General features: G+C 43.7%; 1 protein-coding gene across 3 annotated transcripts in view; it reads left to right on the top strand.

Annotated features, from left to right (window-relative positions):
• The first annotated feature begins 4,955 nt into the window (after positions 1-4,955).
• Positions 4,956-15,265, top strand: part of jag2b (jagged canonical Notch ligand 2b) — a 51,460-nt gene continuing 41,150 nt past the window's right edge. For 2 of the 3 annotated variants that reach the window (XM_040125313.1, XM_040125312.1), the window contains exons 1-2: positions 5,443-5,917; positions 6,598-6,918. In XM_040125313.1, the coding sequence (XP_039981247.1) occupies positions 5,849-5,917; positions 6,598-6,918 (390 nt within the window). In that variant the 5' untranslated portion in view covers positions 5,443-5,848. Of the gene's footprint in view, positions 5,155-5,442; positions 5,918-6,597; positions 6,919-15,265 lie in introns of those variants that run through there. The other variant, XM_040125314.1, reaches the window with a different exon arrangement.

The raw sequence follows: 15,265 nt of genomic DNA, 5'->3' as shown, positions 1-15,265 counted from the left end.
ATTAGCCATTAGTTTAGTTTTGCTGTCACACAGCTCAGATTATATTACATGAAATTTCTCCTTTGCGCTGGCACATTGAACTTTGGCTTCTATTGTGCTGCTGCTACTGCACTGTCACCAGCCAACAACATTGCTGCTGATGAGGTAGTTTATTCTTTTTTAAGACTGTACTCACCAGCATTTGCATAGTGACCATACAGTGTTATGGTTTTTATTAGTCAGTGTGCTGGAAAAACTACACTCCTCTAACAGTTTCCCCATTAAACTATGGGTAGGGATTTCTTCAGCGGATAAACACAACTTTAACTCTGGTTACATCACATTTCACATTTTATCATTTGAATAGTGAAGGAAGTGAGCTATGCATACATGGTTCCCATCGGGGAGAAGGCATGTTTTTATCTGAACTGCTGAGGCCCGATATCTTGATTTGTTTAAAGTGCTGAAGACAAATAACCGTGACATCCTCAGTTCACTTCTGGCCATCGATTTCGCTCTCTCTCCCCTTTTGGTCTGCAGCGTCAACCATCAAATACAGATAATAAAAAAAAATTAAAATAATTGTTAGAGCCACCTATTGAATCTCAAATTATGTCTTCAGTAAACCCAAGAAAAATGATGTCACGATACTGGATGCTAAGTTAGACTGACACGTTACCATTTTAAACCTAATAGGTAAGATGGTACCTTTGGAGTTCTACAATCCAACATACTGTGATAGGAGTGTAGCACCTGTCCAACTCTATACAGACGATAACTTTATTGCACAAAATTTGTTGTTGGCCAATCCAAACAGGAATAAGAAAAAAATAGTTGCTTTTCTCTTGTTGGAGCTTTTTTTGCTTTTCAAAAATAGCCTGAAAACACCAGGGGGGTGGTTATCAATTTCACAACCTAGACGGCATTTTCAGTTCTATTTGTTGTTTATTTCTTTGCCTGGATATAACCTACTGAGTAAAGACTAAAAAGACTTCAGTGTTCAACACCAGAATAGGACAAAGCAGTATTATTATTCCATTATTTTACATAATGATCATCATTAGATAGCTTCTGTTGAAGCTTTTCGCCGAATAACTTCCTCTCAAGGAAGCTCCAGGCCGGTAAACAAGTTTGGTCAATGATGCTGAACCCTGGAGGTCACCAATCGAGGGCATTAATTATTCAAAGCCCCTTTTAAAAGACATGTGTGTTTGGATTAATCCACAAGGGAAATAAACTGCTATTAAACAGTGCTGTTTATACATGGTCCACGAGGACGGGCCTCCATAATATTGCTTTGAGATGAGGCTTAAATACATTCATCGATCCATCTGCCCTGTGGAAAACACACAGATCCACAGTGTTTTCGCTAAATATTTAGAATTCGGTATCCTGTGGCTTAACCATTAGAGGAAGACACAATTAAAAGCCAAAAGACATCAGCACATGAGCATCATCTCGGTAGCCAGTGTGGTGAGATAGTCATTAGAGCTTAATGAAAAACAATAAGTCTCAACCTTGACCCATGCCGTCACCATCAGCACCCCCCCCCAACGCCATCAGACACACACACACACACACACACACACACACACACACACACACACACACACACACACACACACACACACACACACACACACACACACTGAGTCCCCAAAAGATGCTTAAAGATAAAAGGGGAGTCCACCCGTCAGCCGTATGTACAGAGACTGGAGATCTGAAAGGAGAAAAGCCATGAAAAATGGATGAGAGAAGAAATCCACTTCACCTCCCCCCTGGAGGCTGGTAAACCCCCCACAGTGCTCCCACTCATAATCCCTTCTCCTCCTGCACACACACACTCCTCTCTCTGTGCCTCACACACACATGCATGTGGTGTATGCAAACAGGAAGACAAGGTAGGCACACACCACCAGAGGCCCTTTGGTAGGCATTATATTCAGGAGATACTACAGTTTGGTGCTATTTTAGATTAATATTAGTCTTTTAATGACATATTAGATATCATCCAAGGCTAATGTGAAAAGGCACAGCTTTGTAAAACTGTCTAAAATTTAAAATTACAATTTCAATTGTTATCATTTTGCATATTTTCTTTAGTTGCAAAGATTTTCAGGTCAGGTTTTTGTTGATGAATTCCTTATATAAAGGCAACATGTATCCAGGTTCCTCTGGTGGATCACTCAGGCTGAAAGAGACGCTTAATAAATTTTCATTAGTTCAGTGGGGACGCTCGTATTAGTGAACCATTGTGGTCTAAATGCTTGTACATAGGCAGTTCCACCCTGACACCGAAAAAGCTGAAAGAACAGTTGTGGGCTAAGCGCCGAACGCTTTCAATCTAATGGGCATGGAAATGAATTTTTGCTCTTGTTGATTATCAGGCTGCCTACGCGAAGGCAGACAGGACCAGAGTCCACAGCCGTGTTAGCATCTCTGTGAGGCTGTACTTTGTGTTAAATGCCAACATCAGCATGCTAACATGCGCTCAGTGACCACGCTAACATGCGGTGTGTTTAGCAGGTGTAATGTTTACCATGTTCACCATCTTAGTTTATCCTGTCAGCATGCAGACATTTGCTAATAGGTACTAAACACAAAGCACCGCTCTGGCTGATGGGAAATTCATTAGTTTTAAAGGGTATTTGGCCATAAACACAGTACTGGACACCTGATGGTGGCGTTAGAGGAAAAGTCAGGGGATCACCAGTGTCAGTAGGCTTCCCCCTCTGGGTACCATGAATGTCTGCACACAAATTCATGGAAGTCCATCCAAAAGTTGTTGGGATATTTCAGTTTGGACCAAAATTGTGGATTGACGGACTGACAGCCATTGCTATCCCTGGGGGCGCGCTGCTAGTGCGGCTAAAAAACCCGTATGTGACACAAACATACTGCATACTCTTACACATTGTTCCTTCACCACCTGAGGCCCTTTTACGAGCTGTGATCCAACTTAAGGCACTCGCAGGCACCGGTGACAGCGTGTGAAACGTTCCAGTCGAGGCGGCTGCAGCGGCTCAGGCTATCTGCCGTCTCCTTCAAGGCCTATCTGATGGGGCTGGCAGTCGCCTGACGGGAAGGAGACAGAGAAATGGGGGGGGGGGGGCTGCTGTCACACACACTTTGACTGGCAGCTTCTCTCTCTTGTTGGGCTTGTCACACAGCAAGTGAGGTGTCTCCTGGGAGCATGTTGAATTTCTCTTACACCTCAGCAGGGATGTTAAAGAAAAAAAACTTGGTCTCGTTGTCATAGCTTTGGCCTGTGTAGGCTGGAATTATACCGGGCTGCCCACTATCTTTGCCCAGTTTAAAGCTGGTTAGCGGAGCACTGATAAGTGCAACGTTTGGCTAACGTAATATATACGTATCTTAGCCAACAATACGACTATTTAAAAAAGGCGTAATTTCCCTTTAATGACCTTAAAACAATCTAATATTAATTGCAATCAAAACCCGTTATATATAGTTGATGAAAGCTTTTTACATGGAAGAAATAGCTTACAACAACTCACGATATTATGCTGTTACTGTAGGTCAAAGCAATTATTTAATAGACAGGTCACCAAACTACTGGCATCGGCTCACTTTGGAGTCTGATTGGAGTTTTTAAATGGAGCTTCTGTGTTTCCATTATGATGTTAAGGAACTGATTGCACTCGTGCTAAGATGTGGCTGGTGTTCATTTAACAATGGGGCTCAAAGTCAAGCAAGGTTCAGCCCTTCAGGCTGCGCTATGCAAATCAACTCGGACATGACGGTGAACATTATTATATTTTGTCACATTATTAAGTCACATTATTGCTGGTCACTGCCACGGATTACCTAACACAGTTAGGCTTAAATTGTGTGCACACCGATCCTTCCACCATATTGGAAATGAAACGAAACCGATTTCTTCTTCTTTTTTTTTTTGGAAGGAGGAAAATAAACAAAGAGAGAAAGGAAAATCAAAGTCACCGCAGCATGCTCTGAGAAATAGTTATCACATATTTACCACTTGAGAGCTAGAACATGCAAAAACACTGGTACGCTCCCATAAATGGGTACAGCCACACAAACGACCGACCATCTGTCAACAAGGATCAGCTCACCTGACCAGGCTGTCAGGTGTGTGCACCGTTCTGTATGTGGTTGTTTGTGCAATGCAGGGGGGGGGGGGGGTCCTGTATCAGACAGGGGGAGCCGGGGATATCAGGTTGAGCGCAGCAGTAGCAGATAGTTACAGGTTACAGCAGAGAAGAGCTAAACTGAAACTAAACATGGAATATTTTTAATGTCTGCTACGCCAGGACCCGAGTAATACCTGACAGACTGGGAGAATGTGCCTCTATGAGCATCAGAAATGTGTGACATTGCAACCTACCCAACTCTGCATTATCCAATTTCCTCTTATTGTTTTTATTTGTTTTATTTAAAAAAAAAAAAAAAAAAAAAAAGAGTTTGTAGAGAAGCAGGTTAGCTGGTGGGTGGTGCGCGGACAGTAGAGGGCGCTCTAAACTGCTGCAGCGGACGGGGTTGAGCTGAGGAGAGTCTCGTCTCGTTGAGGGGGGGAAAAAAAAAAAAAAAAGTGCTGCGTTGCTGGGGGGCAGTCTTACTTTTAACAGCCGCCGATGCTGCGGGAACAGATGATCGAAAAAAAACACGGGTCTGGCAAGAGGGCGAACCATTTTTTTTTTTTTTTAGCACGAATGTCTCGCGCCATCGCATATCACGAATGAGTCCAAACCAAATCTTGCAGTTTTTTTTTTTTGGTTGTTGTTTTTTTTAGCATCATTATAATGAAAAGCAACTGATGCAAATACCGGGAAAATCCACATGGACGCGAAATTAAAAAAATAAAAAAAACACACACACACACTCAGAACCACCGTCCCACGTACACTGTCGGTTTAATGTAAAGTACGATCACGTTACCCCCATCAAATCACGTCAGGCACCGGAAATTAGTCCACTTAGTCCGCGTGGTCTGCTCGCACGGGCTGCTTTTGAAGGTTTTGCTGACAAAATTGTGTCCGGATACCTGGGCCCGAAGTGACACCTCGCGTCAGACGGCGAACAGTCACCCGCCTTTGCCTTTGTGCCAAACACCGAATGTAATTCAATTCAGCGCAGCGCCGATGAGGTCCCTGGTTTGAAGGAGCAGCCCTGCTCATTACGAGACCTTTGCGGGTGCGTTTAATTAAAGTCGGCGGCTGCTTTTGTTTGCACCTCTGTAATGCGGGTTTTTATTTTTTTTTTTGGTCCAAATGAAGCTCAACAGAAACCAAGTGTAATTCAAGTTTTTCTAGAGGAGGAAGAGGGTGAGGAGGAGGAGGAGGAGGAGGAGAGGGGAGGGGGGGGGTTGATTTGGGGGGGGTATTACACTATTGTACGCCCCTTAATCCGGTTGGCTCAGAGACTGCCCGCAGGCCAATTTGTAAGTGGTTTGCGTAGCTGCCAATCAAAGCAGACATCCTCTCCTCAGGCTGTGGCTACGAAACATCTCAGTTGCTGTGTGGAGAGATTTGACGGAGGGACACTCCTGTGCATGGACCGTCACTGCGCTGCAATCCGCCGCCCGCTCGCTCGCTCGCTCGCTCACACACGCACGCACGCACACACACACACACAGACACACACAGACACGCGCGCGTACACACACACACACTTACACACATGCATACACTTGCACACACGCATGTAATGCCTCGGTGAGACCTGGACGTACGCGGCGGAGAAAACCACGCATGTGAATATTTTATTTTTGCATGTCAGGAGAGGAGGAACTAGTCGCCGGGTCCGCGGCTGTTTGTCTTTTCTTATCGCTTCTCTTCCCCCCCCCTCCCTCCCTCCCTCCTCTATGTCACTCTAATTAATCGGAGGCATGTGGAATCGCACCAGGATTAGGAATTGCTTCCCAATAGTGTGCCTGCTGTTGACGTTATGGACGGAGGTAAGAAGGCTGTTCATTTTGATCGGGACCACAATTTTTTGTTCGGCCCCGCGCAAATAAAATGAAATGTTTTAAAACGAGCAATGTCAAAAGTTGGTGGGCGTGGGCAGATGTATTTGCTCTCCGGCGCTGCATATTCGCATCACATCAATCGATAATTGAATTACGTGGCCGTCAGTTGCGGAGCATGTGATCATGTTACCATGACAAGATTGAAGCTTACTCTCCATTTTGGTCACAGTGCTGAGCCCCTAAACGTTTCTATGTTGTTTTTTTTTGGGGGGGGGGTGGGTGGATTAGGCCTGAGCCAAACAAGTTGTAAGTTGCATTGGATCAATTGGCTGCCGCAGCGGTTAATTTGCCCCCAGTCTGAGAGTAACCCGGTTGTCTTAAAAAAAAAAGGAAAGAAAAGAAAAACCCAACAACCCCAGCCCGCAAAGTGCAGCCCAGGCTGTTCACGTGCTCCGTTCACGATGCAACAAATAATTTCGGCGTGTCCGTCCCATCTACATGGGCTTGATATTGGTCTTAATTGAGGGGAGAGCCTCGGGCACTGTTTGGCCACTTGTCCATCGTTACGCACCAATTTAAAGACTTGTAAATCACGCCGCTGCCTCTTCGCACTATATGTCATTTTGGTCTTTTTTTTTTTTTTTTTTTCCCAACGTGTCGTTTTCTAGGTGTCCCAGTCAACCGGCTATTTCGAGCTGCAGCTGATCTCCGTGGAGAATGTAAACGGCGAGCTGGCGGACGGGGAGTGCTGCGACGGCTCCAGGAGCTCCCAGGACCTGCGCTGCACTCGAGACGAGTGCGACACTTACTTCAAATTGTGCCTGAAGGAGTACCAGATGGAGGTCACCACCGCCGGCTCCTGCACGTTCGGGGCTGGATCTACGCAAGTTCTCGGTGGAAATATGTTTTCTTTTAGGAGCGCAAAGAATAACCCGAATAAAATCGACGATGCTGGCAAGATTTTGATCCCCTTCCAGTTTGCGTGGCCGGTGAGTTTGATTTCTTGCCCCAGTTAAGTGTACGGGACTGTTTCCTGGCCCCTTCTTCACTGAAAAACAGCAGAACACCGAACCTCGTTTGAAATTTGGGCAATTTAATGTTCACTTTTTGGTGCATGTTGTACACAAACGAGGGGGTACATGTCCTACAACCATTAATGAAGGGTGAGGAGCCGGTCTCCCATTCTGCATGCACCCAGTGTACTACAGCAGCCCTGAATTTGGATAAAAGTTCACACTCTCCAAATAAGGTTTAGGGCGGGTCATCTTGATTATCGATTAATCTGCCAATTATTTTCTCACGTAATGGTTGGGTGGATATAACACCAGAGAGCACACATCAAATATCCTAAAGCACAAAGTGATGTCAGCAAATGTCCTGTTTCGTCTGACCAGCAGTCCAAATTCCCCCCCCAAATTATTCCATTCACTGTAACATTAAACTGTTCAAAGCAGCAAATGCTCACATTTGAGAACCTGGAACCATCCACTTTGTTTTCCATTTTTGCTTATGGGATTAATTTTCTGTTGAGTGAGACTAATCAGTTAATTGACTAACTGTTGCAGCTCTGACTGCAACTACGTTCCTCTACAGAAAACTCCACAGCTCTGCGGTGGAACGCTTGACGCTTAGTAAAGTCGCAATTTTATCCAAGCAAACTGCAGCACCGGTGGATCCCACCGGTGCCAAGTTTGCCACAGCTCCCTACTGATCTGGTTCACGTCTCGGGTTCACGTGCATGTGCCTTTTTTGAGGAGAAGGGCAGACCTCATTAAATGGGGGTTCTTAGCGGCATCCCGTCCCGATGAGAATTGACACACATCACGGCTAAACGATTGCATGCTTCACAGGGGATCCGATTGCAGCTACAGTGGTTGGCCATGTCATCTGGTTCATCTTTTAAAGTTGCCCTGATATATGAAGGCTGGCTTTGTTCCAATCCACCAGCTTGCACCTGCCAAGGGTGTGATAGGGTAATTAGTCTGGGGGAAATGCTTTGATATGTAGACCCTGGAGGGGGAACTCTTGTTACTTCTTGTATGGAGAAACGGTTATGGCAAAGCTGTTCACCCCCCGAACCAAGTCATTTTGCTGATTCATGAGGGCAGTTTTTATCGCTGTGCAACCCATCGAGGGGAGTTTGGCTTATTAAGGCTTCGGCTTTTGGGAATGGTTTAGCAAAAAATAAGAGTTGACTTGATGTAGAAATAAGTGGTTTATGGTTTGGATTTCTACAGACTGGAACCCATTTTGAAAAGACCGGAGACATACGAGAATGGCATGTGCTGTATTTGTGGGCACAGTCGGCTTGTACGTGTTGGATGGATGCTCCAATTAACTCTCTATTATAATGAATAATGAGCGACATTATGTTGTGAGTGTGAAATATGTGTTCAGCTGAAGTGAATGATGCCTTGAGGCAGTGGGTCGGTGTGTACTGCTGGCTGGTTTTGACACCCCCCACCACCCCCTCCCACCCACAGCTTCCTCTCCTGCTGTGGGTGCCAGGTGGCCCCTGGTGGCCCTCAGGGCAATTAAGCTCGTCTGACTGCAGATGAGTGATATCTGATGGATTAGGCATGTGAGTAAGGTGTGCAGGCAGGAAAAATATGCTCAGCACTTGTACTGTAGCACTGAACACAGTAGTAGTTGTTTGTTTGAGAGGGATGCACTTCTAGTTTTGGTGACGTTTAGCTTTTGTTCCTACTGAATTTGAATGAACCTATTGTGAATTGCTTTGGACAGTTTGATGTAATGTAATGTTTTTTTTTTTTAGGAGTGAAGTTATTGTTATATTTCTACATGGGTTTTATCAGATTTTTAATGAAGTGGTGGTGGTGCAGCGAGATACAGGAACTGGACCATAATATGAATGGTAGGCTGTTGGGACTGACAAGAATATCTGTATTTTATTTTGAAGTAGAACAGAAACGATTAGTCGATTTTAGTCTGGGGCTGAAAATGACTTCAGTCGGTCGTCATTTTTGAGTAGTCCCAGCTTTTTAGTTGCAAGGGTAACACTTTGGGGTTTGGGCCTGTCGGTCGAACAACACAAGACATCACATAGGACTTTAGGAAATTTTGACTGTGAGACAATGACAATGTGATTCCTGAGATCAGCAGGAAAATAATCAGGAGCTTAACTGAGAATGAAATAATCGTCATTTGCAGCACTAGATTAGGTGATTAGCGGAAGTTTAATCAAGATTAATTAATCGTTGCCTTCGTCTTCCATGACGGTAAACTGAATATCTACTGGCATTTGATGATAGGTCAGATAAAACAAGACAGTTGAACATGTCATGCTGGACGCCTAGAGCTTGTGATGGGCATTTTCTGTTTTTTGGACATTTTGCAGACCAAACAATTAATTGATTAATCAAAAAAAAAAAAAAATCAGTACATGATTAGCTGCATGCAGTCCTATTTTTAAGGAAAACCTTGAGCTGCTTTATTTGGAATTGAGCAATAAAAGGTTTGAAGATAACTCAATTCTGTCTAAATGTGATAAAACTCGGTTTCCATAATAGGTAGGTCCTAATAAACAGCAGCTGACTGTGTTAATACTGTGAGCTACTGAAAGCAAGGACATATGTGCTCGTAGCCTTTTGTGTTGAAGGCGTCACGTTCGATTCAGGTTTTGCCTTTTGTGTGTTTTAATTATTTCCGGGTTTCCCGCAGCTGTATATTACTTTCGTGAATTAGCGGCAGCCTGTGCTAATGTTTTTCAGCTTGAGGGGAAAATGGCAAAGGTGTGATTTCACACAGCAGAGGCCGGATATTTAATGAGGCTGGCTATTGTTTAGACTGTCAGGTGGGGAGGTGGTTAGGGGCAACGTTTACCACCGCAACCGCAGCAAACCAGTTTTCTGTGGCCACCCCTGGATATTTTTGAAGCCACGTGTGTATAAAAACCTCGCACATCCAACATTCGCCATCACTTACTATATGAAGCGCTGGGAGTCTCTTATTTGAAGCACTGACTGACACCTCGAGGCAGAGGTGAAGAGGACTATTCTGGAGTGTTGTCTTTCTGTGAAGTGGCCCGGGCTGATAACGGTGCAGTATTCCAGTGCCAGATGTCACAACAAGCCTGCGGGGGTCACTAGCTGTGGCGTTGTCACTTTCCTCACTGAAGAAACAAAGATGCAGTGTACTATTGGCCGTGTCATCTGGCCAACCGCCCATTTCAAGCCCCATAGAAACCAATGAGGGCTGGACTCTTCTGTTATCCCTAACCCTGCATCTGAAACAGTCCAAAACTGAAGGTCATGTAGGAATTATTCTGACATTTTTTTTTTTTTTGTAACCCCTAACATTCGATTGTGTCATTGGGAAGAGAAAAAAAAGCTCAATCAGTTGCCTTTTTCCAACCCAGGCTAATGAGTGTGGTCCACAATTACATTTTGAGACATGCTATCTACGTATATTATTCTTCTGAAAAAGCTGGAATAATTATGGCATGCGTGGCATCTTGACAGTGCAAGTGTGTGCAAGTGTGTACAAGTTAGTCAGCTTGGAAGCTGAAGAGATGTCTCAGTTCAGTCAAAGCTCAAGACACTTTTATTTTCACTGAAAATATCGCTCATATTGTTAACAGTAGCTGCTAAAGCGAACAGTGTTAAAAACCTTTTCAGCGTATTTTTCAGTGCAGTTCATATTGAACCATTTCCTACAAAATTGGACACAGTGATTTTCAGATTGACCTTGAAATCCTGAGTTATGAAAATACCTTTTTGGATGGCTTTAATTTTGTGAATTGGCTCTTAAGCCAGTACTCAAAGAGCACTTTTCATCTCCTGGTTTAGCGTAGCGCTGTCGGCCTGTAACAGTTAATATCACCCTTCATTTCTGGGAATGGGTGCTGCTTCTGCGAAGAGACACAGACATCATAGCTTCCCGTGTGATGCAGTCGCTAATGGCTGATTTCACTCAAATTGCATGATGCTCATCCACTCTTTGGAAATCTTCCAGTGATTCTCCAGCTCTGGCTTGTCTTGCCGGCATGCCAGTAAAGAGACTCACTGCTGATGCTGCTGCCACCTCTGAGCTCAGCCTGCTCTGTTTTTAATTCTGAATTTACAGTTCTCATTCGCTGCTGCTGCGGAGACTGCAGTTTTATGGCGTTCAAACAGTGTACCTAACTGTGTATTTAACCTCTACTGGGTGAAAGAAACAGACTTTAGGATAGCTAACAATGTGTTTAACTATCCTGCACTATCCATTTTTTTTTTTTTTTTTTCACCCTCATGTTTTTCTCTACCTTCTTTGAAACCGTGCTTATGTTTTAAGGAATAGTTGAGCATTTTGGGAACTATAACCTATTTAGTTTCTTTCAAAGAGAAGTGAAATGAAGAGATTAATACCACTGAGTTAGGTGCAGAGCTGGAACCTGGGACATTGTTGGCCTAGCTTAGCATAAACAGGGGGAGTCCTGGCTATTGCTGAAGTGAAACAAGACTAAAAGTATACAGCCATGCTAGCCACTCTGAGAATGTTCTTAGGCACAGCGGTGCTTATATCTAAATGCTAATATCACCATGCTAACATACTCAAAAACTCTATGCTAACATTACAGTGTTTGGCGGGTATGTTTACCGTGTTCATTACTTTAGTTTAGCATGGTAGTATGCTTAGACTTGCTAAATAGCGCTGCACACAAAAGTACAGCTGAGGTTCTATGGATGTTGCGAGGTTTTATTAACTTTTTATTAGTTTTCATTCGTTTGGAGTCGTATATCTGGCCACTTGGCCGTAAGGTCAATATTCACTCTCTTTTACCTCTGTTTTTGGTCTCTACCAACCCCTGATTTCTGGCTCTTAAGTGGTTGAATGCTCCAGTATGTTCACCAGCTAGCTGTTACCCGTCTATGTGCCATTTGGTGCTGAGCAGGTAGTGTACAGTGTGTTGTTAGAGGTTTTTTGGTTGAAAAGAGCTGCCTGCTTTAACCAAAAACGCCACGAGAGTGGTGAGAATGAACCAAAACAGTAAAGTTATGGGCCGGACAGTGAGGTGAAAGTCACTGTAAAGCCAAGGGGGGCTGCAGAATTGGTGTTAATTCTCTGTTGGTTCATCATTATGGGCAACTCTTTTCACACTGTCACATTGTTTTCATGCTGTCATTGAATTTATTGTTGTCATAAAAATACTGATTTATAGATTCTTTTAAGAAACAGCATTCAGTTTAAAGTGGCTGTGTCATTACCAGAGCATGTGGATCTTACCTCTTTGGCATGGACGTCAAACATTAACGGCAATCCAGCAGCCAGCTGACCAAGTTAAGGCCTCGTTTGGGTCTGTCTGATTGAGTTTCCATTTTGTCGGCCCATGCTGTATGTGCACTTCAGGAAGAGAGAGGGGAAGGGAGAGAGACACGTCTTACTTCCATTTGATCACTAATGAAATTGCCGGTGGAATTTCTCTGCCTCTCTCTTCCCCCTCCCTGCCCCCCAGCTACATCAGCCTGACGTCCGTTTGATGTGAGCCTGCCTGTAACTGTATCTGCTCTCAACTCGGGTATGTATCAGGCCCCCGCTCTCACTCAGCTAGTAAATGGATGCGTGTAGTTAGCCAGACCTGGGGATGATCTGCAACAGGCACCAACCACATCAGCTGTTGTTTGGGAAGCTTGAGCAGTTATAGATTTTGAATTAGAATTTGAATGGATAGTCAAGGTAGTTTTAACACACACATTCCTGTGGAAAAAAAATAACGCCCAGCCTCTGGAGTGTATCGATGATCAAGGGCTAAATGGTCTGTACCAAAATGGTGTGTTTGGTCTGCAGCTCGTAGACTCTTTTGGTGTGCAGTCAGTCTCACAAGATGATCATCTCAAAAGTGTGAGGTATAGACGATCCCACTCGCATTTATAAAATGTGTTCATCTTCACAGACCAAAATTACAATAGTTTTTCCTGAAATAAACTCAAACTATTTGAATCGTTTTGGCTCGCAGCTCTGGCCACATGTGCGTCAAATGAACTGTATTGTCTTTGTTTAGTGTTTTTTTTTTTTTTTTTTTTTAATGTACTAAGTATTAAGTCAGGTGAAGGGGTTTTGAATTTGTCTTTTTCATTCAGGGTTTTTGGGACCCCAAAAACCACTTTCACAAATGTTTCTCGTTATTTTTTTTATTTTTTTATGTCTTTAGTGCATTTATGCACTGAGACAAGAGAAGATGTTATAAGGCAGCCAATGCTTTCTTACTCCACTCACTTTTTACATTAATGCTACGTAGCATATTGAATAACCTCCATGGATCAGCATCCGAACCGCGAATGGACTGTGTGGCTGGATGTACATTAGGGGTTCAGTATGCTCAAAACTCAGAACTGTTTTGTACAACGTATTGTTTCACCAAGTCTGAAGGCACAAGTGTCTATAGCCAACACACCTGCAGGCAGGTCCAAAAGCCAGCAATCGTAACCCTCTCCTGGCTGCATCACACTTCCTCCATGATAATTCTGTCCCGGCACAGTGATTCATGGAAATGGGAACAGCGCACACTTTCTGACACACTTTCCTCTGGGCATTAATGTGTTTGACTCTTCTGCACACATGGAATGACAGACGTATTTGTGTGAAGAATGCCAAGAGAGCTAGAGAGAGAAGTGCAAATCCAAGTCTCAACGAGTTACAAAGACTGACAGCTGCATCCCCCCAATTGCGGCATCAGAAATGCGTGGGGCTTTGGGGTGTCAGATGCTGTTTGACAATCAGGCACTTAGAAGAATACTGACTTCCTTTACTCCCAAGCCTTTATCAAGGCTTGGGAGGGAAAGCTCAGTGACTGGCAAATGATGACTAATTCTGAATAGTTGTCTGGCTTGAAAGGATAAGTCAAAATGTTCTGAAAAGGGGCTTGTTGGCATTTGGTCTGTGAATAGATTTCCATAGACAGCTATTTGAATGTGCTAAGTTTCAGTGCAACCAAATTCTGTGCTGGAGTAGCTGAAAATGTTCACCAGTATATTCCAGAGCTCTATGCTCCAATTGGGTTTTTTTTTCTGTTTGGGATACCTGTTCATATATATGTCAGGATTAAATCCTCCTTCGCTCAGTATCAACACTGAAAAATGTGTGAACAGTAACGGGAGACTACTTACAGTATATTTTTCTTCTAAGCCCCTTTTTTTTTTTGTAGGTTTATATACCCTTTTGGATTTTACTGAATTTCTGAAATTGTCACAAATATATATATATATATATACACACACACACACACACACACACACACACACACACACACACACACACACACACACACACACACACAAGTCAGCTGTGTTCATTTCCTACCATTGTTGTTTTCTGGTTATCTTCATGCCCTTAAAAGTTCATGTTGATGAGAAAACAAGATCAGAGCCACATGAGAGGGGGGGAAAAAAAAGATCAGGATTGGGACACTAACAGATACAGTGTGGTGGTGGTTAATAGTGGAAAGAGGTAGGACAGAGACTTTAGTAGTGGCTCATTCAAACACTTCGGCTCTATACATGTACTGTATGTCTTTCCCCCCTCCCTCCCTCTCCCTTTGTCTCTGCCAGTTAAAGCGTTAGTTTATATTTTTGATGCGCACACACACACACACACTCTCTCGCAGAACCAAAGGCTAACAGAGGCTGCCATGGTTAGCCACACCTGATACGGAGCTTGTGAGAGCTGTTGCTAGGAGACGGCTACATAGGCCTCGAGTAAACAATTATCTTTCCTCTCTGTGGTTCCCTCCCCCATCCTTCCTCCCCTGGCCTCGTGGAAAGCCACTCTGCACGAGTCTCACCTGTGATTCAGCTCAGCTCCGTATTGATTATGCAATTAGCCAGTCAGGCTGAACTCCCAAGGTGAAATAGCGGCTTTTTCTAAGAGCTCTCTTTTTCTGGAAGTGGCGCATGAGGTCTTGATATTTGCATTTCAAGGTTGCAGTAAACAATAGGGATAGAGATAGTTAAGGATGGGGTCTTTTTATGTGCTGCAAAGAGGGTTTGCTGTGTAGTAAAATCCAAAAATATCCTGTTATACAGTTTTATATACAAGCATTAGCATTCCACGTCCGCGTTGCTGTTTTTATAGTGAAAGCTCTCCAGTGATGCCAGCTAGGAGAAGAGTCTCAATGCCTCGAGTCCTTACCAAGATATGCTTACCCCAAACTTAGCCCTAATTAAAAACAATACATCCAGATGAAGCTTTTGTTTGGTCTCCAAGGGTTTCATGCACATACTACATGTTTAGTGTGGAAATTCCTATTAATATGATACCTGATGCAATCTTAGTTGCAGTAAACGTGGAGATCTGTCCCCCTCATCTGCAACTACATACTGTGTGAATTACGGTGTCTGG

This window comes from Xiphias gladius, chromosome 4, assembly GCF_016859285.1.
Source record: "Xiphias gladius isolate SHS-SW01 ecotype Sanya breed wild chromosome 4, ASM1685928v1, whole genome shotgun sequence".
Lineage (NCBI taxonomy): Eukaryota > Metazoa > Chordata > Actinopteri > Istiophoriformes > Xiphiidae > Xiphias > Xiphias gladius.
Note: the sequence above shows the minus strand (reverse complement) of the source record. Positions and strands in the feature narration are given on the sequence as shown.